The sequence below is a fragment of the Nomascus leucogenys genome, chromosome X (genome assembly GCF_006542625.1).
Source record: "Nomascus leucogenys isolate Asia chromosome X, Asia_NLE_v1, whole genome shotgun sequence".
NCBI lineage: Eukaryota > Metazoa > Chordata > Mammalia > Primates > Hylobatidae > Nomascus > Nomascus leucogenys.
The window spans coordinates 20,142,047-20,169,046 of record NC_044406.1 but is presented as its reverse complement, the minus strand read 5'-3'; the positions used below and the strand labels follow the sequence as shown (position 1 = coordinate 20,169,046).

Here is a 27,000-nt window from a genome sequence, read left to right as displayed (position 1 = left end):
ACTTTGTAAAATGATCCCTAAAATGAAAAAGGTTGAGAATGAGTGTATGGCACAGCCTGTTTTAAACCACTCATGCAAAATTCCTGAGGGAGTCTATAGGTAAGTTTTATGGGACAAGGGTGTAAATAATTGATTGCTAACATGAGTCACTTCTCATTGATGAATCACATGCTTGCTGAATATGCTTCCCTTGGAAAGCAGGTGGCCACCTGGGGTGAGAGCCGTGTGAAGCTCCAAGGATATGAGCATATTGACTTAGAACCAGTCATATGGACACGCTCCTATTTACATGTGAAAATGCAGTGGCTTTAAGTTTTGTTTTTAGAGTCACCCTTTGAGGTTTATACCTACGAAACTTGAAGATGTTCAGATGTAAGCGTTGTGTAAATTTTAAATATTCTTCCTGTAAAAACTAAGTAAATGTCAACTGGGAAGTTTCTGGTATTGTAACATTTTCTTTGAAGAAATGTTAAGCTTATCATAAAAGGAATTCTTGTGAGAAGAGAAAACCCAAGTCTGTGCTATTTTTGGAAGGCCACTGCGATCTGTGATAGGGCTTTTGTCTTAAATATATTTTAGAGTATGACAATCTTGATAAAGAACCCCTTATGTATATTTCCAGTTTAACACATTGCTTCCCTATAGAAGAGTAAATCAGTTAACAAATACATGAAATGCATTAAACAAATAGAAAGTTATTTTGTAAAATCTCAGTGCCCAAATCAAAGAAACAGCAGATTCATGATAGCAGATCAAAGGGTGTGGCTTAGCAATAATTTTATCATAACCAAGACTAAAATGGTTTGAAATTTTAATATATTGCCAGGAGAGGCCACCAAGGAGCTGGGGTGAGTCTCAGAAGCCATCACTGGTGACATCCAATCAGAATGTTGGAGCTGGAAGAACCTCTAGCTGGATACTAGAGGATGAGAAGTTGCTTCCAGCTGCAAATGGAAGGGAGGACTTGGACAAACTGTCATTTGGGCAACGTCTTGTGGGAAATCTTGAGTGATGAGTTTCCAAGTTGGGGAATAGCTCTTATTTCCTATTTGGTGGTGGAAACTTATTGGAACAATCCAGATATTTAGCAATTTTGAGGAACTTGGTCTCTGTGGTAAATGTATCAAAAACTAGTGATGCAACACCCATTCGGATGGCTCTGGGAGCTGATTTCCTCCCTACTTTTGGGAGCTTGGGGAAAATCTGGCTCAGTATGTCTGAGTTAGCTCAAGTAACAGATGGGCTGATACCAACTACTGGATCTGAAGACTTCCTCTTTCTAACAAGGCCATTCTTCCAACCAGGAAGCGTTCACTATGTTACATACTGGCATCAATATTCTGTAGCCTCCTGACCCTAGAACTACAGTATGCAGAGGATGATAGGGAGGGGAAGGGTGTGCTCTCTCTACTGGAATGCTGCCTACAGTCAGCAGTGGGATAATGTGAGTTTGTGGGGATTGCATTTGCTTCATCACTCATCTGCTTATTGACCCCTCAATAGATGCTATTTTTTACATGCACCATGTATCACTAGTGTGCTGACCTCTTTATACAATGGTCAGAAACTTGATTTTTTGGAGGTTCATCTTACAGATACATTTATTCACACCATGAGGTAAATTTTGCTTATACAAGTATACAGTGATGTTCCATGTTCCCATCTAACATAGCTTGCTCAAATTTACAATCATACTGACGTTTCATCTGAGACGTGATACAAATAAAGCTGGTTAATGATTACCTGACCTGCAGCTAGCTTGCTTTCTTGACCTCTTGCCTTCTTGCTTTCTTGCCTTCCTGCCTTCCTGCTTGCTTGCTTGCTTTCTCTTTCTTTCTTTCTTTCTTTCTTTCTTTCTTTCTTTCTTTCTTTCTTTCTTTCTTTCTTTCTTCTCTCTCTCTCTTTCTTTCTTTCTCTTTCCTTCTTTCTTTCTCTCTCTCTTTCTTTCTTTCTCTTTCCTTCTTTCTTTCTTTCTTCTTTCTTCCTTTCTTCTTCTTTTTCTTTCTTTCTTTTTTCAGCACATCCCCAGGGCTAGTTGCTCATAAATATGATCAGCTAAGTCTTCTAAAAGTGTAGTCAAAGTAACTGTTCCCAAATGTCATAACTCTACATTTTAAACCTTTCTGTTTTGTTACAGTAATATCAAGGTAAGATCTTTGTTATTATTTATTATATTTTAAATAATTCTTGTCATTTTTTCTACAATATAAAAATAATACATGTCATTATAAAGAATATGTTATCTGTAAGAAAGCACAAAGAAAAACATATCCCTTGAATGCTTCCCCAGATATAACCATTGTTTCATTTTAATGCATATCTTTTCAATATTTTCCTCCCGACTTTTTCTATATGTATGCAGATTTCACTAGAATAATATTGTAATTACTCTTTTGTAATCTGATTCTTTCACTTGACAATAATATATTATGAACAGTTTCCTATGTCACTAAAGATTCCTCTAAAACCAATTTTAAAGGTTATCTAGAATTTTGCAATTTGAATCTTTCTTGAATATCACATATTTGAAAAAGTGTTTATAAATAATATCATGGTAAACATCATTGTATATAAATCTTTTATACTCATCTGATTATTTACTTAGCTTAAATTCCTAGGTATAGAATTGCTGGTTAATGAGTATGAGCAAGTCTGAGGTAGCCTTATTATTTTCCCCCATAGATGCTTTTTGTTGTTTTCCTGGAAAATTAATTTTTTTATTTCAAAATTGAAAAACTTAAAAAGAGAATATGTCTCAACATCGAATGTTCTGTGTCATATTTGCCTAGAATGAAGTATAACCTTTAAATCAGCAAATTTATTCATTTTTGGGGGATTTTCTTATATAATACTGATAAACATACCTTCTGTCATTAGTGGGCTTCTTCATTTCAGAGACATCAGTTATCCTTATGTTGGATCATCATTATGTGTCTTCCACATATATTCAATTTTTAAAAATTGTCTTCATCTCTTATCCTTTATTCTATATTTCTGTGATTACCCAAGTATTTCTCTTACAGCCATAATTAGGTTTTTAGCTGTCCATTTGTTCATTGCTGTTTCTACTTTAGGTATTAGTATTGAAATGATATTAGTTTGATCCTCAATGTTTCCCTTAAAGCTGCCATCTCTCATTTCATTCCATTCTGCTGTTTCATCATCTCACCTTTGACCTCTTATCTTATTAAACGCATGCTCTCGTTAAGTTTTTCTATAGCCTGAAGCAACTGTGAAGAATTTCCTCATATTATTTGTGCTATGTTTTCTTCTAAGTGGAATTCTTGATTTAATTGCATGGAGTACATTTGATCAGTTACCATGCTGGGGGTCTGGGTCTGTTCTTATGGAGGATATCCTTGGGATTCCTATTGTTTTCCTTAATTCAGCATATGACCTTTGAGTCATTATTTCTATCAGAGAAAGAGTAAGCCCTAATGGTCACTTTCCCCAATTCTCTCATTTCTCCCCAGCATTCGTTTCCACTCTACTCAGTTACAGGCAAAAAAACAAGGCAGGTCATTCTACTTTCTTCATATTTAGGGGTTATAGTAAAGATTCCTAGGATATGGGTAACTCAACAGTATGGCATTTGGAGATTGGTGATCATCAGTTTTTGGCCACCAGTGTTTTAAGTATATAAATGTCAAAGTATTTAATTTAAGAAATGGAAATATATGTGTTTCTGTTGTTTTTCCAGGTGTATCCAACAGCAAAAAGAAAAGTTTTGTAAAACACTTTAATCTATCAGAAACATGGCTATTTTCTTCAATTTTTCGATAGTTGGCATAATCCCAATAAACCCTAATAAAATGTATTTATATGTGATTAATTGGTTTTGTTTCTGTGTACCCAGTATTTTTGCTTCTAAAAACCTTTTATTTTAATAATATTTCCATGAAAAATTAAAATTGTGATGATAAAATTACCTATAACTCTACGAACATTAAAATGTATGAGAAAGTATAGTCCTACGAAAATAAAAAATATAGATGAGAGCAAAATTACCTACCATTCACCCAGTTATGATTACTGATAATATTCAGCCTTATTCTCTTCCAGATTTTTATTTGCATATTCAAGTACATATATATTGGGTTTATTGGGATTATGCCAACTATCGAAAAATTGAAGAAAATAGCCATGTTTCTGATAGATTAAAGTGTTTTACAAAACTTTTCTTTTTGCTGTTGGATACACCTGGAAAAACAACAGAAACACATATATTTCCATTTCTTAAATTAAATACTTTGACATTTATATACTTAAAACACTGGTGGCCAAAAACTGATGATCACCAATCTCCAAATGCCATACTGTTGAGTTACCCATATCCTAGGAATCTTTACTATAACCCCTAAATATGAAGAAAGTAGAATGACCTTTCTATATATATGTATCCTCAGGAGCTGAACACACAGGAGGGCAAAGAGGTTTGTACAATGATGTTCATTGTACCTTGGTTTATAGGAGTGAACATGTGGAAGTAATCTGAATATACATTAGAAGAGGATTTGTTAACTTTATTATATCTATATAAAAACACTATACAAACATCAGAAAGGATATCTATTATATATCCATATTTGTTTATTTGGAAATACCTCCATAAGATATAGTTAAGTGAAAAATCTGGCTTAAAAATAGCACATGTGGTATGATCCCATCCTTGCAAAATTACTTATTATAAACCTATATGAATATGTAGTTTACTATGGTGTTAATGGTGGTTGATACAGAAATGGAAAGACTTCAGGTATTTTTTCTTTCTTTGTTATTCCTTTTTGTTTTAGTCAAAGAAATTGGGAAAATTAACAACATAGCTTATTTACAAGGAAAATATGTATATGTTAGAAAAATGCTATCAATTTTTTATTATATATTATTATGCAATGAGTGAATTATAAGAAATGTGGTTCCAAACCCATAAGGACAGGAAAATGTTTGATATCTTGCACAATTTTTAGTGTGAACACTGAAACAAAAGTGTTATTACTAGGCCACCATAGCTTTGGGTGCACCCTCCAATTAATGGTCACAAATCATTACAAAATCTACAGGTAAAAATCAGTTGCATTTCTATATACTAACAATGAACAATCCCAAAAGGAAATTAAAATAATTCAATTTCCAGTAGCATCAAAAATAATAAAATACTTAGGAATTAACTTTTCCAAGGAGGTAAAAGACTTGTTCACTGAAAACTAAAAAAACACTGCTAAAAAGAAATTAAAGACATAAATACAGAATGGCTATTATTAAAAAGTCAGAAAACAACAAATATTGGTGTGGATGCAGAGAAAATGGAAAGCTTATACACTGTTGGTGGGAATGTAAATTAATTCAACCTCTGTGGAAAATAGTGTGGCGATTTCTGAAATAATTCAATAGAAATACCAGGTGACCCAATGATCCCACTACTGGGTATCTACCCAGAGGAAAATAAATCGTTATATAAAAAAGACAACTGCCCTCATATATGCAAAATAACAAAGTCAGGGAACCAACCTAAGTATCCATGAACAGTTGACTGGATAAAGAAAACGTGAGATATATATATATATATACTCACCACAGAATACTAGGCTGCCATAAAAAGCATGAAATCATATCTTACGAAGCAACATGGATGGAGCTGGAGGCCATTCTCCTAAGCAAACTAACGTAGGAACAGAAAACCAAATACTGCATGCTCTCACTTACAAGTGGGAGCTAAACAGTGGGTACACAGGGACATAAAGATGGAAATAATAGACACTGGGGACTCCAAAAGAGGGGAGGGTGGAAGGGGGGTGTGGGGTAAAAAATAACCTATCTGGTACAATGTTCACTATTTGGGTAATGGGTACACTAGAATCCCAATCTCCACCAATATGCATTATACCCATGCAACAAATAAACACATATACTTCCTGAATCTAAAATAAAATAAAATGTAAAATAAAATGAAATAAGATAGACTTAAGAATTACAACCTCATGAAGCAACTACGTCTACTTCCGGCTTTATAGTTCAGTTCCAACAACAGTGTACTTATGTTTCACACCACACTTTCTTCTAATGTAGTTAAACTTCGAAAGTACCAACTATGCTAGACCACCTAGTTGAAATATATGACCCAAGAAATAAAATATTCTTACTAAATACAAATGTGTTTTTATATACTATTACTTATGATGTGTAATCAATGCAGAACTTGTTAGATAAACAAAAAGTCATCTCTTTTGTTTGAGGTTTAAGTGTAGGCTAACAAACTTACTATTTGTTCTTGTCCTACTGTCAGTGTTTGGTCTTTAGCTCAGATGTATATTAAAAACTATCATGTATAAAAATAAGAAATTAAAGACATAAATAAATGGAAAGGAATCTCATGTTTATGAATTAGAAGATTTAATATTGTTAAGATGTCTATCCTACCCAAAACAATTGACAAATTCAGTGTAATCCCTATTAAAATCCTAATGATATTTGTTTGCAGAAATAGAAAATTGCATCTTAAGATTCATAGGAATCTAGGGACCTCTAATAGACCAAACAATTTTGAAGAAGAAGAATGTTGGTGGACTCACACTTCCTGATTTAAAAACTTACTACAAAGCTACAGTAATCCAAACAGTGTGGTACTGGCATAAAGACAGACATACAGATGATTGGAATAGATAGCCCAGAAGTAAACTTTCAGATATACTGTCAAATGATCTTTGAGAAGTGTGCCAAGACCATTCAATGGGAGAAAAGACACTATTTTCAAAAAATGGTACTGAGGATTTGCATTTCTCTGATGGCCAGTGATGATGAGCATTTTTTCATGTGTCTTTTGGCTGCATAAATGTCTTCTTTCGAGAAGTGTCTGTTCATATCCTTCACCCACTTTCTGATGGGTGAGTTCATGTCCTTTGTAGGGACATGGATGAAGCTGGAAACCATCATTCTCAGCAAACTATCGCAAGGACAAAAAACCAAACACTGCATATTCTCACTCATAGGTGGAAATTGAACAATGAGAACACATGGACACAGGAAGCGGAACATCACACACCAGAGCCTGTTGTGGGGTGGGGGTAGGGGGGACGGATAGCATTTGGAGACATACCTAATGTTAAATGACGAGTTACTGGGTGTGGCACACCAACGTGGCACATGTATACCTATGTAACTACCCTGCATGTTGTGCACATGTACCCTAAAACTTAAAGTATAATTAAAAAAAAATGGTACTGAGGAAACTGGATATCAACCTGCAAAAGAATGAAGATGGACTCTTACCTTATACCATATACAAAAATTAACTCAAGGCTGGGCAGGGTGGCTCACCCCTGTAATCTCAGCACTTTGGGGGCTGAGGCAGGAGGATCACTTGAACCCGGGAGGTCGAGGACGCAGTGAGCTGTGATTGTGCCATTGCCTTCCAGCTTGGGTAACACAGTGAGACCCTGTCTCAAAAAAAAAAAAAAATTAACCCAAAAGGGATCAAAGACCTAGTTAGCATAAGAGCTAAAACTATACAACTCTTACGAGAAAACATAGGGGAAAATGTTCATGACATTAGATTTGGCAATGAATTCTTGAATATGACACCCAAAGCACCAGCAACATAAGAAATAATAAATTGGAATTCATCAAAATTAAAAACTTGTGTTTTTCAAAGGACACTACCAATATAGTGAAAGGGCAACCCACAGAATAGGAGAAAATATCTACTAATCACATATTTGATAAGGGATTAATATCAAGAAAATACAAAGAACTCCTACAACTCAACCACAAAAGAACCAAACAGTCCAATTCAAAAAATGGGCAAAGGAGTTGAATAAACATTTCTCCAGAGAAGATACACAAATGGTCACTGAGCACATGAAATGTTCATATCACTAATCATTAGGGAAATGCAAATTGAAACAACAAGATACCACCTCACACCCATTATGATAGCTATTACAAAAATAAAAAATAAAACAGAGAACAAGTGATGGCATGGATGTGGAGAAACTGTGCACTGCTGGTGGGAATGTAAAATGGTGTAGACGATGTAGAAAACAGTACGGCAGTTCTTTAAAAAATTAAACATGGAATTACCACAATATCCAGCAATTCCACTTCTGGGTATATACACAAAAGAACTGAAAGCAGGGACTGAAATAGATATTTGTACACCAATGCTCATAGCAGCATTATTCACAACAGGGAAAAGGTGGAAACAACCCAAATGTCAATTGACAAATGAATGGACAAAAGGCGGCATATACAGACAATGGAATATTATTCAGTCTTAAAAAGGAAGTGCTGACACATTTAACTACATGGATGAATCTTAAGACATTATGCCGAATGAAATAAGCCAGATATACAAAGACAAATATGATTCCACTTATATGAGGTAACTGGAATAATCAAATTCATAGAGACGGAAAGTAGAAAGATGGTTACCAAGGGCGATGGGGAAAGGGAATGGGGAGTTATTGTTTAATGGATACAGAGTTTCTGTTTGGGATAATGAAAACGTTCTGGAGATGGATGATGGTGATGGTTATATAACCATGTGAATGTACATAATGCCAATGTACATCTACAAATTGTTAAAATGCTAATTTTTAAAATGTATTACACACACACACACACACACACACACACACACACACACACACACAGAGTGAGGACTGGCCAGGCAAAACTGCTTAGGAAGAGAGGAGGCTGAAGTGCTCTGAACAATGAAATTGTATGTATTTTGGATTTCTGTGGGACCAGTCTGGGAGAGAAGGGTAGTAGTGGTGGATGGGGCAAAAGAGGAGAATGGGAGGAGACAGGGCCAGGGCCAGCAACATGACACGGTGGCCCTGGGGAGGACAAGCTGACAAGTTTTAAAACAGGAATTATTGGTTATTGGTTTTATCTGCTACTCTACACTTTGCTGCTTTACTGCGCCCATCCCACCCAAGTCTTCAGTAAAAGCTTTCTTAGTCCTTCACAGGTTGTATGAGAAATCAAGAGGGAGAATAAAGGCTTGGGACTGTGTTCCATGGGTGGCTGAGTGCAGAGTGAAGAGTAGGGAATAATCCTAAGAAGCAAAACATGAGGGAGATGGAGGTGTCAGCAGAAGCCAGAATTAGAGCAGGGAGTTATCAGGAAAAATGTAAGCCCCCACATTTCCTCAGCATTCTTGGGGCAATACTGGGTTTTGCTGCCATCTATGAGAAGGGAGCTGGTGCCATTTTTACTGAACTATTAAAGGAAGCTGGAGGGTTTGGGGCCAGTTAGGTGGCTGTTATGTTCATCGACTCTTGGAATGATGGTGAGTGGTCCTCCTACAATGGGCAGGCTTTGGAAGCTCTTGCCCAGTGTCATCATATTCTGGTGGCAAAATGCTCTTTGTAGGGTGACAGGGCAGGGCAAATCTGGCTGCTTTAGTGGAAAGTGTCTCCTGCTTGGAGTTCAAACTGAGACTTCCTGAGTGACATGAAATATTGATCAGAAAACAGTCACTTGGGCTGTTATTTTTTAATGACCATTTCTTGCTCATGATTGTACAAGTAACTCTTAATAGACACTTTTGGAGAATATTTCTTAAGAAATAAAACCCTGGACAAGTGGCACAAGATTTTGAGGCTGTTAATATTATACATATCTTTAAGAATTCTATAAGCAGTTGAGAGCAAACTATTCCATAATCTCTCCCCTGTTGGCAAGACCTTGGGTAGAATTTTTGCCAATTAGTCACTGACCAGCATCATTAGAAAGGGATTCTGAAAATAGCAGAAGCAATTGGCACAGTTGACATATTGGTCATGTGTCAGACACAGGGACAGTTCAGGAAGGAGTATAATATCTCTATTGAAGAGTGTTGGTTGAAAAAAAGCATTTGAAGTCCCAGCCTCTGCAACTCCTTAAACAGGTGAGTGATCGAAGACATTTACTAACACTCCAAGGCTGTTCCATGATTATATTTCTGTGCTCAGATGATGTATCCGAGCCACTTCCCATTGTATGACTTGGTTTGTACCATGCAGCCATTTGAAAGATGCATAAGAGACTCTGATATTGATGCCAGAGTGGTGTTGTGTCTTTCCAAGAAAGTCCAACTATCAAAAGTCATTGGCTTGGTTCGTTGTACACATCTGTAAGTGGATGACAGCTGACTCTTTGTGGGATATGATACTAACAGCCAAGCCACTTCACTGTGGGCTGATTTGGGGAACTGGTGCGGGGTGAGACTGGCTGACATTGTATGTTCCACCCCTCTCTAAGAAACCCATCAGCCAGGTCCAAGGTCTGGAACTTGACAGCAGTCGCTTGGGAACTGGCATTGGAGTCTTCTACTTAGACAGTTTATTGTCTACTGAAGTAGAAGCGGCAAAAACCTCATGAAAGGAACCATAAAGGCTGGATTGTCTTGAGAACCTAGAAGACATACTGAAGCAGCAACATGATATGGAATCCATTAAAGCTTAAGCTCTTCAAGGGCAGGATCCCTGACTGATTTGCTCATCATGGTACCCTCAGAGCCTAGCAGAACGAGGTCTGTTAAACCATAGCACCTGGAACACAATAGACATATTTTTTGAATGAATGGATTGAAATTCTACATAAGTGGTTCTTAAACTTTAGAGAAACATTTCTCAAACCTTAGTGCGCATCACAATCCCCTGGAGGGCTTGATAAAGTACAGATGGCTGGACCCCATCCCCGGTGTTTCTGATTCAGCAGGTTTGGGGTGAGGGCTGATAATTTGCAGTTCTAAAATGTTCCCAGGTGATGCTGATGCTGCTGGTTGGCTGACCATACACACTGAGTAGCCCTGCTTTGGAGTGAGAAACACCTGGGAAGCTTGTTAAACATTCAGCCACTTCCCACTCCTGCCACACCTGGAGATTCTGATCCAGTTGGTCTAGGGTGGGGCCCAGGAACCTCCATCTTAACAAGTTCTGTAGATTCAAATGCTGGTGGTCCCCAGTCACACCGTCAGAAACACACATCCACAGGGAACTGACAAATGGTTTGAATTTCTCTTATTAAGAATGTTATCAAAGTCACCGACTGCCCCTTTGGAAACTATCAGGTACAAAGCTCAGTGGCAGCCAAGCCCTGACAAGCCACATGCAGAAAAACACATGAAAGTAGGACTGAGCGTGTGAGCTGTCGTAGAATGAACAAATGAACATCAGGTCATCCCATGTAGGAAGGAGAGAGAAATATTGGAAGAAAGCAGCTGAACACAGCTTCAAGCCATGTGAGGTGTGGAGAAAAGCTGGGGGTAGGGGGGTGGGTGTAGTGGGCAGTGGTCAGCCTTGGGGATGGGCCGGGGAGGCAGTAACAAAGAACACAGTCAATCCCATAAAGCAAAGACTTCAGGTAAAGTTCACATTTAGATGCTAGTTGCAGATGGGACTTAAGGGGGCAGTGGCTCTCAACTGTGGCATGTTGGGTTTGAAAGGACTCTGGAGTTCATTTTGGTTTCCACATCAGTCCTGAAAGACCAGAGGGGTGAAGGTCAAGACTTGTTGTCTTGTTGTCTTGATTTCTGGGACCAGGTGTGCCGCTGGGCTTACAGGTCTGCCTACACAATATATCAATTTTGTTTTATGCATGTCTGCAAGCAAATGACAGATGGCCCTTTGTGGATGTAGTATGTGTCATGCCCACCCCGTGCCCCACCATCCACCTGAAACTGCCAGCTGAGAGGCTTGGGTGGTGTTTAGCAAGGCAGGGGTTCCTTCTGAGGTGAGGATTTGTGTGAAAGTGACTTAGTAGGAAGTGTTCCTGGAAAAGATTGATAGGAAGCAGGTGGCAATGTGAGACAGGGAAGGGAAGGGAAGGGAAGGGGATCAAGCCAATGTATGACACCAAGCATGCTCCCACAGAAGATAATTTTGGCTCAATCCCATAGGAGAGCTCTGGAAATGGTGTGGGTCACACCTGGAAAGGGAGCTAGGGTGTTCGTATACCTGCTGCCACCCTGCCTGTCAATCGTTGGTTAAGGGAGGTCCCCCTGGAGAAGTACATTTGCAGGCACTTTTGCTTCTCTTCACATGCACAGGCAAGGTGGACTCCAGCAGAACAGAAGGGTCTGCCCACAAAGCAATGCACGTGCTGGCTGCTGGGAGCAAAAGCCACTGAGATCGGTGGGCCCCCAAATGACAGATGGATCAAAGGGTTATGGGCGGGGCTCCAATGGGGTCTGCTAAACCATGGCACCTTGGACAAGTTCCCTCTCTTCTGCAAGCCTTAGGTAATTCTTCTTATGGCCAGTCACGTTCTATTTCTTCTACTTGTACCTTTTCTTTCAAGATTCTAAATTGGCAAGAGGTCCTGATTTATCCCGTGACAACATTACTCTTTGTAACTTCTACTAACTGGTCCCAGGTCTGCCCTCTGTAGCCACGAGACCACCTCTGCTTCTTCTTGCCCTTCAGAAAGTTGAAAATAATGATCATTTAACCCCCGGAGGGGCTTTTTCTCTTAGACTAAAATCTCCAGATTCTTTACCTCCTCCCTAAATGAGGAAGAATGTTTCCAATTCCCACCTCCTTTGGCTGGCCTCTTTGGGTATTCCCCAATCCATCCAAGAGCCTCTGAAAATGTGGCATCCAGATGGAAAATGGGGGATACAGGTACCTTCTGATTTGAATATTCAATCAAATGTTTGGGAAAATGTGTTGCTTACCAAGTCATCATCTCACGCCTCAGTGATCCACTGTCATCTTGTGGGAGTGAGAAGGGCAAAAGAGACCACAGTATATTATTAAGTCATATGATAAGGGGCAGTGGCCACTAATTTTTCCCCTCTAGGTCTCTGACTTCTGATCTTTTGGAACTAGTAGACTTCCTTCCTTTTTTGAAAAACAATGACATCACAGCCAGAACAAGTTGTCACTGAGAATGGTGAATTCAGAATGCAGCAGAAATTATTAATAATACTCTATGACAGTGGTTCTCAAACTTTCTCATGCATCAGAATCATGGAGAGTGCTTGTTAAAACAGATTACTGGGTCCCACTTCCAGAGTTTCTGATTTGGCAGGTTTGAGATGAGGCTGAGAATCTATGTTTCATAGCAGGTTTCCAGGTGATGCTATAGGAGGATCACTGACAACCCACTCCTCTATTACAATTCCTGACTGCTTGGGCTCTGGTAGCATGAATTTTCAGAAGGCTTTAGTCAAGGGAAGGAAAAGGAAAAACTCGTATCTCTTGTGTATACTGTGTGCCAGGAGCAGTCAAATATATTATAATCTTATTTTAACAGTGCTACGAATGTAGGTGCTATGAATGTATTCTCCTTTTAGAAATAATAAAATGACACAGAATTTAAGTTACTTGTTTTAAGGTCTCATGAGGGTAGATCTGGAGTTGGAGCCCAAGTCTGTCTGACTCCAAAGCCCAGTTCTTCCCCACTCACCACACTGCTCTTTAAACTGTCAGCTGAGCCAGAATGTCAAAATCACTCATAATAAAACACACACACACATGCACACATACACACACTCCAGCCCTTGAAATCCTTTCACTTGAATTGCATTTCACAAAAATACATTTCGCATACTCAAAAAATGGTCTCAGAAGGAAGTGCAGATAACATAGAATTTTTTTCTACTGCATGTCTATTATTGTTTGTAATCATGTTTTCACAATAAACTTACTATGTGTCAATTTCTAATAATAGGCTCTCCAAAGAGGTTGCCAGAAGCCATGTGTTGGAAAGAAGTATAGTTGGATTGAAAGGAGCCAGTAATGACAGATGAGAAAGCATTAACCTGCCAAAACACTGTATCCTAAATATCAAACAGGCGAATTTCAGAGTTTTATGGTTTTGAGAAAAGGTTTCCAATATTATCCTTATACAAAGCGTTTTTCTTCCTCAAAAGTGCATTACAATGGATGAATCTTGAAAACATTATGCCAAGTGAAAGCAGTCACAAAAGACCACATATTGTATGATTTCATTTATATGAGATATGGAGAATCTATAGAGATAAAAAGTAGATTAGCAGTTGCTTACAGCTTCGGGGATTGGTGATATAGGGAGGTGACAGATAAAGGGTACGAAGGTTGTTTTTGAGGTGATGAAAATATTCTAAAATTAGACTGTGGTGATGGTTGCACAACTCCGAATATACTAAGAACCACTGTTCAATTTAAATGGATGAATTGTATGATATGGAATTATATCTTGATAAAGCTATTACCAAAAAGAGCACATTAAATTTGTAAAAAAAATTAAATGGCCATTATACATGGAAGTTCATAATTTTGGATTTCTATAAACACATACAATTATTTTAGAGGTGGCAAGAACTCTGTAATTTAGATTTAGCTAAGGAGGGCCAGTTGGAGAAAAGTGGAGTGCTGTGGCTGATGAGCATTGCCGCCTTGATGTGGGAAGTGAGGTGAGTGCTTGGAAGACTTTAGTTCTAGGGTCTGTCACAGGATGTGAAGATGCATGAAGGGATCAGGGACAGCAATTCACTGTCCTGACGAGGGGTAGGGGGTTCAGGGCAAATTTCAGGGTCTCAATAGGTACTCTGGGGTGAGTAGCTGGGCCTTCAACAGAAGCCCAGCCATATAAATTGGGGCATGGAGGGTGTACTGGGGCAAGATGGGCACCTGGGGCATCTGGGGCCCTGCATTTGGGTAGGAGGAGTAGCAGTACGTGTGACTAGGTGCTGAGAGGCATGTGGGGTTAGACTGGAGTTGCAGGGCTGCACGAGATAGTAAGGCTTTCTCAAAGGAGTTGAGTCCACGTGGACTCCTTAGTTGGGGGCCACCCATGGTCATCTACTTGATTTCTAGGGATGTAAGCTCATGGCCTTACCAGGATGTGTCCTAAATCCTAGCTGTGTGAGGGAAAGGAGAACAAGAGATAAGGAAGTAATTGTCCCTCTTAAGTTCCTTTAAATAACCCTTTACTCCTTCCCTGTATCTGTTCGACTCAACATTACTTATGCCAAAGACCATGACAGAGGCTGCAGATACAAAGACCAAGAAACAGTCCCTGCCCTCTGGAATTTATGGGCTAAAAGGGAAGGCAATTCATAAGTAGATCATTTTCAACATAATGACTTCACCCTGTTAGATCTGTCTATCAACATTCCTTCAGGTAGGGTCACAAAGTGTGCTTCTAGGGAACCCAAATCGCTATGGTCTGAATGTATACGTTCTCCTGAAATTCATATGTTGAAACTTAATCTCCAGTATGATAGTATTAAGAAGTGTGACTTTTGGGAGGTGAGGAGTGTCATTACAAAAGAGCCCTGAGGGAGTTTGTTAGCCCCTCACCCCTCTGCTATGTGAGTACACAGTCAGAAGGCACCACCTATGAAGGAGACAGCCCTCAATAGACACTAAATCTGCTGGCAATTTGATATTGGACTTATCAGCCTCTGGAACTGTAAGCAATAAATTTCTATTGTTTATAAATTACCCAGACTACTGTGTTTTGTAATAGCAGCCGAAACAGACTGACACCAACTTAAGATACACATCTACAACAACTTTAAAAAGCACACACTGAAATTTTATTTAGCGTACTTAATATTGCACAAATCAAAACAATTGAACTCATGGACACAGAGAGTAGAAGGATGGTTACCAGAGGCTGGGAAGGGTAGTGGGGGCTGGGGAGGTGAGGATGGTTAGTGGATTAAAAAAAATAGAATGAATAAGACCTACTATTTGATAACACAACAGGGTGACTATAGTCAATAATAAGTGTGCATTTTAAAATAATGAGTATAATTGGATTGTTGGCAACTCAATGGATAAATGCTTAAGGGATGGATACCCCATTCTTCATGATGTGCTTATTTCACAGTGCATGTCTGTATCAAAACATCTCATGTACTCCATAAATATATACACCTATCATGTACCCACAAAAATTAAAAATAAAAAATTGCACAGAAATTAAAATACTTATATTTTTCATACATATTACTCAAAGGACAATGATTTTTTTAGATAGACTGACAGTTACATTTTCTAAAGAAGGTCTTATAAACACACCTAATATGAAAACATCTTCAGTTAACACAGTTCATTAAACCTTCAATGGCAAAATATGTTAAGGTAGCATGTTGGGCCAGCAATAAACACATACTTGTTACGTAAAACTGGATTTTTGATGTTAAGAGTTTAAAGTCTCTCACGGCATCTTTATTCTCAAGTAAGTGTGACATTTTGAATTCAATCTGGAAGCATGGTGATGGGCAGATCAGATGGGATAGGATCCAATTTCTGGATTAAATATATGCTGTTTAAAAGACCTATTTAAACAGCTTTAAGTTGAAAAGGGGTAAGTGTACTTTATCACCCTATTTGGCTTAAATAAACTGTGTGTTGCACTATTTTATTTTTATCGTACATAAGGTCACATAATATAGTGGGGAGGGAGCCCTTGATTCTAGTACAGACTTGGTAACTTAATATCCAAGTCATCCAGACAAACCGTACTCTCACTGGGGCCTGTTTGTCACATTTGTTTAAAAAGAAAAACAAGATTTCAGAGAAAAGGGACAAAGTTTGACTAAATGATCTCAAAAATCCCTTCTAGCAAAATTCTATTGGGTTGGGTAAAGGCCATTTGAATTCAAAATGTAGATCTGTGCAAAGTGAACCAAACTGGTATTTTACTTGTGAACCAATAATTTTAATGCTAAAACCCCCAAATCCCCACAAAACCAGCACCCGCCCTCCCAACCCAGCTTTAGCTCTAACATTAGGAATTCAAATTGGAGTATTTTTAGCCTCTGGAGTTTAAGGAAGCCCAATTGGAGCCCCTGCCTGCACTTTATAATTTGGCTAATTTAAGTCATAATGCAGTTTCATCTTTGACAGCAAAATCATTTTACTAATACTTTTATGCATTTAAAGAATTACTTCTAATTGGAGACCTTGTAAGTACTAATGGCATGCCAGGTAGGAAATGACAGAATTTTATCCTTCCTTGAACTGTTTTTCCCCATGAAATACAACCCCAGCTGTCAGAAATACGAGTTATTACAGATGCCCTCAAAAGGCTCACCTAAAAAAGGCTGCCAGAGGGGTTGCACTAGAAAATAGAAAAATCAATCCGAGATGAAAGCAAAAGAAAGAAGTCTCCAAACTGGCAAAAATAAAAAATAAAAAGAAAGAAAGAAAAAGACCAGTTATATTAATCATTTAGTTATTTAAGAACAGGATGGAGATGGAGAGATGCTTTCCTAAAGTCTCAAGATCAGGGTGGTTTTAGTCATTTCCATGCTGGGGTGTTTCCTGTAAAAAATAACGTTATGAGGAAGGGCCCTACGAAATTCCAGCTTTACCGAGCTTTGCAACCGTACTGCTCATTATACCGGGATAACATCGAGGATGTAGCAGCCAGTAATTAGATCAGAGCGTGGAAAATCGGGGAGAGAAATTGGAAGGAATGACTTTTTTTTTTTTTTTTTTTTTTAAAGGAAGTGGACACTGAGTGGCAGAAAATCCAAGTCACCCACAGTTTCCTTGTTCATGCTGCAAAGGGATGGGTCAGGGCCAGGGTCCAAGAATAGGAAGGGAAAACTCAGGTGAGGTCTGGGAACGGGCGTGGAACAAAGGTGAAATGAGCCAGCCTGGGAGACGCGAGCTGCCTCAGGAAGGGCTCAGAGTAGGCCCAGCATCTCGCAAGGGTGAGTCCAGGTGAGGGACATGTTACCTAGCGCCGCTGGCGGGGAGCTTGGGATTCGCCCGGGCGTGGTTCCCGCCAGTGCCTCTTCAGCGCGCAGCGGCCTACTGGGTGTCAGCGCGCAAAGTCGCAGCTTAATCCTCGCTCCCGCTGGATTAATTAGGGCCTCTTCAAAGCAGAAAGTTGAGCCAGGGCTTCTTTCCCAGACACAGGGGCACCGGGAGGTCGACACTCCTCTTGCCCAGCCGGACGCCCCTCCGCCGACACTACCGGGTCGAGGGGCTCCGGCGACTCGTGCCTCTCCAGTGAACTCCGGCTCCCGCAACCCCAGCCGGGTTCCTGGGACCCTCTGGTGACGTTGGTGGCCAGTAGGGTCACTGGAGTCAAGCCCTTGGCCCGGGCCGCTTCACCCGCGCCCGTGCCCTCGGTTCGCGGCCAGCAGTCAGGGAGCGGGGCGGGGCGGGGCGCGCCCCGGAGGCCGAGGAGGCGCGCTATTCCTGTCGCTGTGAGCTACCGGCATGTTATGTGCGGCGCCCAATCACGCCTCTGACCCGCCGCTCTGACCTGCGCCCTCCCCTCCCTAATCCCCCAGGCTTTGAGTTGATCCTCCGCGCGGAACAAGCTCACCCCCTCACTGCCCCGTAACCAGTTGTCCCTGGCCTTCGCGGGTACCCGCAGAACCCGTCCTCCTCGTCCACCCCGGAGAGGTCAGAGTCCTCGCCCTGCACTCCCGGGACGCCGCATCTGCGCCGTCGGAGATCCAGCACCCCTGGAGTCCACCGGCAGCTCGGTTCTTCCAGGTGATGGTGTGCAGCCACCGCCGCCCCTGGCGTGCAGGTGTGGGCTCTCCACATTGGGCCGGGGAGGGGACTTCGGGCAACGCGCTGGAAGCCTCGGCAGTCGTGGAAACCAAGCCCCACACTCCCGGGAAGCCTCCAAATTCCGCGCCCTCCGTTACTAGGGGCCTCCGAAAACCGTTTCCAGACTGGATTTGCTCTGAGAGGGGCACTGGGCGATCTGCAGGTCTGGATGAAGGAGCCCTGGGCTTTAAACTGAGCAGGCAGAAATGGACCCCTGCTAGGGGCTCTGTGGCTTACGCGGGGGTCCCGGGAGTGTTGTGCCCCGGGATGCCTCCGGCCCTGCCCAGCAGGCCTCTGGTCCCGCCAGGCTGCTTCCAGCCCTGGGCAGAATGAGTTACTTCCTGTCTTACTGCAAAGCTCATGGCGGCGCGCTGCTCACCGGCTACCAGGCCCTGCGTGCCGAGGGCTTCCTGTGCGACGTGACACTGGAGACCGAGGGCAGCGAATTCCCGGCGCACAGGTCGCTCCTGGCGTGCTCCAGTGACTACTTCAGGGCCCTGTTCAAGAGCCACACCCAGGAATCCCGGGCGCGCGTGATCCACCTGCACGTGCCATCGGCAGCCGGCCTGCAGCGCCTGCTGGACTTCATCTACACTGCCTGGCTGTCGCTTTCCATGGACACTGTAGAGGACACTCTGGAGGCCGCCAGCTACCTGCAGGTCACCGAGGCCCTGGGGCTCTGTGGGCGCTACTTGGAGCGCCAGCTGGCTCCAGAGAACTGCTGCTTCGCCGCCAACGTGGCGGCGCGCTTTGGCCTGGCTCACACGCTGGACGCGGCCGAGCGCTGCATCGTGAGCCACTTGCGGGAGCTGCTGGCGCGGGGCGCGGGCCCCGCGGGACTGCTGGAGCTCAACCCTACATCGCTGAGGGCTGTACTGGGTGCCCCCGACGTGGCGCGGGTGCCCGAGGCCCGGCTGCTGGGCCTGGCCTTAGCTTGGTTGCGGCAGGAGCCCACAACTGAGCGCCTGGCACACTGTACAGAGTTGCTGGAGCGTGTCCGCTTCGGCCTGGTTCCCGCCGACGTACTGCGGCGCGTGTACTCGGGCTCTGGCCTCGTGCTGCCCGCCCGGGTCAAGGGCCTCATCATCCAGGCCCTCAACTACCACACGACGCCCTCCCGCCAGCCGCTCATGCAGGGCGAGCAGACCAGCATCCGGAGCCCCCAGACCCGCATCTTGTTGGTGGGGGGGCGCAGGGCACGGGAGGTGGTGATTGAGGAGGTTGCGGCCCCGCAGAGGGCAGCTAGGGGCCGGGTCGCCGCCCCAGAGCCCGAAGAGGAAGAGGAAGAGTTGGAGGAAGAGGAGGAGGAGGAGGAGGAGTGGGAGCTCACCCAGAACGTGGTGGCCTTCGATGTGTACAATCACCGCTGGCGCAGCCTTACGCAGCTACCCACACCACTGCTGGGGCACAGCGTGTGCACCGCGGGCAACTTCCTGTTTGTCCTGGGTGGGGAGAGCCCTTCCGGCAGTGCATCCTCTCCCCTGTCCGACGGCTCGCGGGTGGTCACGGCCCAAGTGCACCGTTACGACCCGCGCTTCCACGCTTGGACGGAAGTGCCCGCCATGCGGGAAGCGCGGGCCCACTTCTGGTGCGGCGCGGTGGGCGAGAGGCTCCTGGCCGTTGGGGGCCTGGGCGCGGGCGGTGAGGCGCTGGCCTCGGTGGAGATGTACGACCTGCGTCGGGACCGCTGGACGGCGGCTGGGGCACTACCGCGGGCTCTGCACGGTCACGCGGGGGCCGTCGGGGACTGCGGTGTTGTGTACATCTCGGGGGGCAAGGCAGGGAGAGGCGAGGGCGGAGCGAGCAGCCTCCGGGACTTATACGTCCTGGGCCCTGAGGAGCAGGCTTGGAGCAAGAAGGCACCCATGGGCACCGCACGTTTCGGGCACCACATGGCAGTGCTGCGCGGCGCTGTGTTTGCTTTTCTGGGGCGATACGAGCCCTTCTCTGAGATCGAACGCTACGACCCCGGCGCCGACCAGTGGACTCGGTTGCGGCCGCTACCCTACGACCGCTTCTGCTATGGGCTGGCCGTGGTCGAGGAGACAGCATTGCTGCTGGGCGGCCTTAAGTGGCGGGACTCGCGCCAGGTGCCTACCCGCAACGTGGTGGGCTACGACCTCGACCTGGACCGTTGGGAGGACATAGGCTGCGCGTTGCCCTGGGCCTGGAGCGGCCTGCAGTGCGCAGTACTGCAGCTGGCCGAGGGTGGGGACGACGAGATGGAGGGAGAGGCTGGAGGGGCGCTAGATTTGGTGCCGGGCTGAATGGGTCAGTCCAGTTTCCTGCCGCAATGGAGGAGAAAGTCGCGCTTGGCTAGTCTTACAGAGCAACAGATGGGCTTTTTCTAAGAAAGGGATTCTGGGAGCATAGTGGCTTCTGAAGGTTAACAGGCAAACAAGGCCTTGAGCAAAGAGAAACATTTCTCCTTGAGCTGAGAATGGGAGACGGGCGGTGGGGGGGGGGCTCAAATAGAAGGCTACATGAATCAACTTCAGTGAGCTGGTGAAAGAAAATTTTTAGAAAGGCTCACGCAAGGCTAGAGAAGGACTTTCACAAATAAAATATGACCTTATTTTCCCTCTTACAGTTAAAGTGTTTCCCTAGGTGCAAAACAGTGATTACTTATGTGCCAAAAAAAAGGCCAAAAAATGTACCACAGGAAGTTTATACAAAACTCAGAAAATTGTGGGCTATAAAGGCTGTAATTAAGTCCTAGGAGATGGCATTATCTGAATAAATAGTGAAAGGAGAGTGCCTTGGCTAAATACCATGAAATCATTGTAAGGGGGAACTATGATTTTATGATTCGGAGCCATGGTTACAGTTCTGCTCTGATGGTTTGATATAAATATGGAACTGAGAAGTAAAAAAAAAAACTCTAAGCACTTTTTTTTTAAATCTAGAAAGTATCCTTAAATTTTTCTGTCACCGGTGTCACCCTAGGCTGCTTTTGCCCTGACTTTAGACAGCTCACTGGTTTTAAGTCACATTTCATCAACCCTTAGCCATAATAATCAGGGTCCTCTGGTTAAGTGGAATATCTAACCAAAACAAAACAAAAACTGATTTCTTTCATACTCTTTTAAGTGTTCATTCTGCAGACATACTGTAGATTATATTTGTAAAAAAAAAATCAATTTTTGGTGGTTACCCCCACTTCCCCCAAAAGAATCACAGAGAAAGGAAAGAGGAATAGGTAAAGTTTTAAAGTTCGTGTCAGGTAAATGGGAAACGAGCTTGATTTTTCAGGGTCTTAGATAAGATACTTGTATATACTGAACAGGTGCTGCTTTTGGCTTGTATCACCAATGAGGCAGCAAAGTTAGAACTCAAAACTAGGATGGGGGGTGGTGGCTGTATAATTAGGTCACAAAGAAATGTGGTAAGGACTTTGCATGAATAAAGTAGGTGCTTTATAAGGATTCATTAAGAGCTGAATTTATTTGACTTCAGTTTACAGTGCTGCCTCTCTCCTAGATTTGAAACGAATGCAATAAAATGTACAGATATTATATAGTGTTAAAAGGTCTCTTTCATGCTAGGCTAGCCAAGAGTCTTGTCAAATTCATTAGTTTAATTTTTACCATTTAAAACAACAGAGCTGACTTTACAAAAGTAAAAGCTGCTTAGTAGCAACAGAGCTAGTCTTCCCATCAACTGCTTGCTGTTTACAGGCCACAATCTGGCCACTGTAAACATGACACATCCATCAGGTACATATATTTTTAAGCGAACATACACATTTGGTCTAGTAAACATCAATAAGTCTAAACACCTGTAACAAGCACACTTCATTTTAGGACAAGAGGTTTTTTGTTTTGTTTTTTGTTTTTTTTACATATACAAAATCCCACAAATTTAATGTGCGTCAATATCCATGCAGTAAATAAATGTTTTTACAAATAGAGTTCTTTTTAAATGATAAAAATATTACACTGGACCCAAAATTCCATACAAACATTAATACATGATTTCTCATCCATTTTGACTAAATATAGGATTACTGAAAATGTGCTGTAGAAAGGCCACTCTCCTGTACAGTTGTGCAAAGTCTGCAAAACGATAGTGATTCAATGGTGGTTTCAAAAGCAAAGAAAAAGATCCCCGCTGTGGAGTTTTTACTTTCTGCTCTACAGCAAAAATATTCACTGGCATATATCTGAACTCTTAAAGATGAAAGTACATTCACTGAGCTGTACAGGCAACAGTATAAAGCTGATTAGAAGTAGATTTTAGGATACAGAATAGTAAAGGAGGTTCCCTTTCTCCTCCTGAAAAAAAAAACAGCAAATTGTGACTTGTACGTTATGCAGCCAGACACTAAAAAGCAGCACAGTCATTTTCATGCTGTGATCACTTTCAAAAACAAGACGCTTATAAATGGAAATATATGAAGAGGACTTTTCCTTAGACTTCATCCACTCTATAGAACAATTCATGAGGAAAAAAACCTCTAAATTGTTTCTCTCATAATTCAATGTGACATCTCTCTGAATGACCATCACCTGCTTGCTCCTTAGAAGGGAAGTACATTTTTCTTTTTCAATGTTGTTTTTTATAACACACATCAGCCTGTAACTAAACATATTGTACTTCCCTACCTGAAGTATAATTACATAAGTTTAATTAGTGGACTAGGGGAAAATTGGAAACTAAGTGGAAAGTTGATTCATTTCAGTTTATATCTTGTTGTCTTTTAAGAGTTGGAGTTTAAAAACATGAGTTTGGGCTGAAATTTATATATATATAGCTGTTAGCTGCCTTTCTGGGTGTGTTAAGTCAGTTTTTAAAAATCCCCTCTCAAATTCTTCTGTACACAATCAGCATCTCATCACTACAAAAATAAAGGAAGATTTAAACCAAGAAAATAAAGCAGCTCTATCTTCAATTTTGGTCTTAGTTACAAAAACATCTTACAAAGCTTTGCCCTGATACACCAAGTGTTCTCATAGATTTGGAATAATATTTCCATTAACTTAGCTTTCACAAGTTAATAGACTATTAAGACGAATATTAGATACCTGAACTTTTCTTATGTCGATGCTCTTCTATTTTGCTTAGCTCTTGTATGCGCATCTACATTTCACAAAAATAAAACTACAGCATTAAACTTTGTGCAATGTTTAAGAAAATTCTTAGAACATTTTAATAAATATAAAAAAGGTTTAAATTCTTTCCCACCCACAAGGATGTCTGCACCTGAAAAAATGTGATTTACTTTTGAAGTCTTGTTTATATAAAATTAACTTAAAGGGAGAAAAGACGACCATAGATAGAAAACTGCCTTTTGTGGTTTTACTACTTGAAGACCACCTGTATTTAGAATTGTTTGCAAAAGTTAATTTTAAGTCATTAAAGACAGTTGATTTTGCACATGGTAAACATAAGCTGAGCACTGATTGCATATAAAATATACAAATGCTCATTAAAGATAGTGGTATTGTGACCATATATGGTTTGTTTCATATAGTTTGGTAACATTAAAGTATAGCTTGTCAAGTGTTCCACACATTGATATAAAAACTACCTTATATACTTGTTCAGAGTACCAGCAGGTACTAGATGGTCTGAAGGCAGAATACATTTAGACATGCGTTTCAATGTATGAATGAGTGTGTGTTAGAGAGGAAGTGATTACATCTACTTCAGAAGAAATACTCAGTGGGTCATTTGAGGTGGTATTTTGACAGATATCCAAGAAAAGGTCGAGGTACATCTGCTTCCATTGTTGGAATTCTTTAGATGTCAAGTCTGGATTGTCTAGGACTTTATCGATAATGGCTACTTCCCCTTCTCTGGCCTGAAAAGAAAAAGGATTCAACAATTAAGACAGGGACAAAGTTTTATTCAAGTTTAAAATAAAAAGTTAATAGGCAAAACATTTAAGAAGCCCACAGGAGATGGCTTTGGATACTCACACCCACCCAGCTCTTTAGACTCACGTCCTAGTGTACTTTTTTCTACACCCGAGGAATGCCTCCTTTTGCCCACTGTGTGGTTTGCCTTTTCTCTTTGCCTGTCCTTTTGCCCATCTCTGCTATGGAAACCTTTTTCGTTCTTTAAGATCCAGTTCAAAAGCCTCTCATTTCTTCAAGCTGTGCTTAAACATTCAGAAAAGTTTTCTCCCTCATTTATGCCCCTTCACTACTCCATCACTGCCACTGAGTACATTTGTCATATTCTATTTCTTGAGTTACTTTTGCATGTGTTCTCTCTCTCCTGCTTTATGGTAAGCTTCTTATACTTGAATGAGACTGAGCATGGACCCCCTGTTACCACAAATACATATTTCTTGCTGTGTGAATGTTATGGCTCCCTTTCTGCAGCACTGGGGTCCTGTAATGGAGAACGGCTCTCCCTTCCATGTTGGAAGGTGGGTCTCAGCTGAAGACTGAGCTTCATTTTGGCATAACTCACCAAGTTAAAACTATCACCTGGGGAAGACGAGAATTTCCCAGGTGGAAGGTGGGATGGAGAAGTAGGGGTTAAGAAAGTCTGAGCAGCTCAGCCCTGCCTTTTAGGGACCCAAGTAAAGCTTAGAGAAGTGTAGAAAATGTTCTGCAGGAAGTAAGGCATACACCTCTGGGCCAGCCAGAGTTGGGAGGCAAAGAAAACAGTAAGGTGGTTAAGAAGTTGGTCTGGCCTCACAGACCAGAATATGGAAGAGGGCTGGGACTGAGGATGTTGTGAGTTGCCTGTGGTGGGATCTGAGATCTGTGCTTGGTGAGGTGGACTGTTAAAATTCCAGGAAATAGACACATCCAGGGTTGCTTGGCCAACTATGCTTCCCTAATGAAGGAATTCATTCCCTATTAATTTTCCATGCCAAAAAGCATAGGGTTCTGTAGTTCATTTGTACCAATGAGGGACATTTTTTACAGTGACTTTTCATTATCTTTCTTGGCCCCAGAGAATCGAGTGGAGCATTCATGTACCTGGTGATTCATCAATACTTAGTGAACTGAACATTGGCAGTAGCCATATATTTTGTCACTGGAAGAAAATACCTTGGGGGACTCTACAGAGCATAAAAGACAGGGAAAAGGGGCTGTGAGATAGAAGGAGAGAAACAGGTCTTTAAGATCCATGAATCTAACCTGCTTCAAAATGCCTGCCTGCCTTCTAAGCCAGGCAGTTTAGAATTGAATGGGGGAAGTGGAGAGGCTCTATAAGGTGGGAGGGTGATGATATCTTTGGAGTAGGATTAGTCACTGGAACTATTCTTACAACTATTACAGCACTCTCTAAAAATTCTGCTCTTCCCAAAAGTCCATTAAATTGTCCCCTGGATTTGCAGTAGTATTTGCATGACTACCAATTAAAAGCTAATGGAGTCTGAAAACTTTGCTGCTTGCTATCTGAAATTTTTTCAGGTCATTTTCTAGTTTGTCTATCTCTTTGGTACTCACCTATATTTCAAAATTACAAAACCTCAGCAGCAAGCTATGGATCTGAAATATTTCCCAAAGGAGCCCTTTGACCTTTTGTTTCCTGAAATTACTACAGCACATACTCTGTATGATAGTTCTTTTCTGTTTTTTTTTTTAAATTATACTTTAAGTCTGGGATACATGTGTAGAACGTGTAGGTTTGTTACATACGTATAGACGTGCCATGGTGGTTTGCTGCACCCATCAACCCATCGTCTACATTAGGTAGTTCTCCTAATGTTATCCCTTCCCTAGCCCCCCACCCCCTGACAGGCCCCAGTGTGTGATGTTCCCCTCCCTGTGTCCATGTGTTCTCACTGTTCACTTCCCACTTATGAGTGAGAACATGCGGTGTTTGGTTTTCTGTTCTTGTGTTAGTTTGCTGAGGATGATGGTTTCCAGCTTCATTTATGTCCCTGCAAAGGGCATGAACTCATCCTTTTTTATGGCTGCATAGTATTCCATGGTGTATATGTGCCACATTTTCTTTATCCAGTCTATCATTGATGGGCATTTGGGTTGGTTCCAAGTCTTTGCTATTGTGAACAGTGCCACAATAAACATACATGTACATGTGTCTTTATAGTAGAATGATTTATAATCCTTTGGGTATATACCCAGTAATGGGATTGCTGGGTCAAATGGTATTTCTAGTTCTAGATCCTTGAGGAATTGCCACACTGTATTCCACAATGGTTGAACTAATTTACACTCCCACCAACAATGTAAAAGTGTTCCTATTTCTCCACATCCTCTCCAGTATCTGTTGTTTCCTGACTTTTTAATGATCGCCATTCTAACTGGCATGAGATGGTATCTCATTGTGGTTTTGATTTGCATTTCTCTAATGACCAGTGATGATGAGCTTTTTTTCATGTTTGTTGGCTGCATAAATGTCTTCTGTTTTTGTTTTACAAGGGCACAGGGCCTGCTCAGGTGGCTTGTGCGGTGGGCCCTCTCCTTCAATCTCCCCGACACACTCCCCCACACAGTGAGCAGGGCTCACTTGTCTGCCTCCTTTTCCCACTTCCTGCCTCTCTGCTCTCCTGTCCTCATCACCTCCTCCCCAACCT

At 41.9% G+C, this 27,000-nt stretch overlaps 2 protein-coding genes across 5 annotated transcripts in view; one reads left to right on the top strand and one right to left on the bottom strand.

Moving 5' to 3' along the window:
* Window positions 1–18,287: 18,287 nt before the first annotated feature.
* Window positions 18,288–24,055, top strand: KLHL34 (kelch like family member 34). Its single transcript, XM_012500876.2, has one exon. It carries the CDS (start codon window positions 18,824–18,826, stop codon window positions 20,759–20,761), a length of 1,938 nt encoding a protein of 645 aa, XP_012356330.2. The 5' UTR covers window positions 18,288–18,823; the 3' UTR covers window positions 20,762–24,055.
* CNKSR2 (connector enhancer of kinase suppressor of Ras 2) overlaps window positions 22,052–27,000 on the bottom strand; it is a 277,648-nt gene continuing 272,699 nt past the window's right edge. For all 4 annotated transcript variants that reach the window (XM_030807378.1, XM_030807379.1, XM_030807380.1 and 1 more), the window contains one exon: window positions 22,052–24,297. In XM_030807378.1, the coding sequence (XP_030663238.1) occupies window positions 24,082–24,297 (216 nt within the window). In that variant the 3' untranslated portion in view covers window positions 22,052–24,081. The remainder of the gene's footprint in view (window positions 24,298–27,000) is intronic.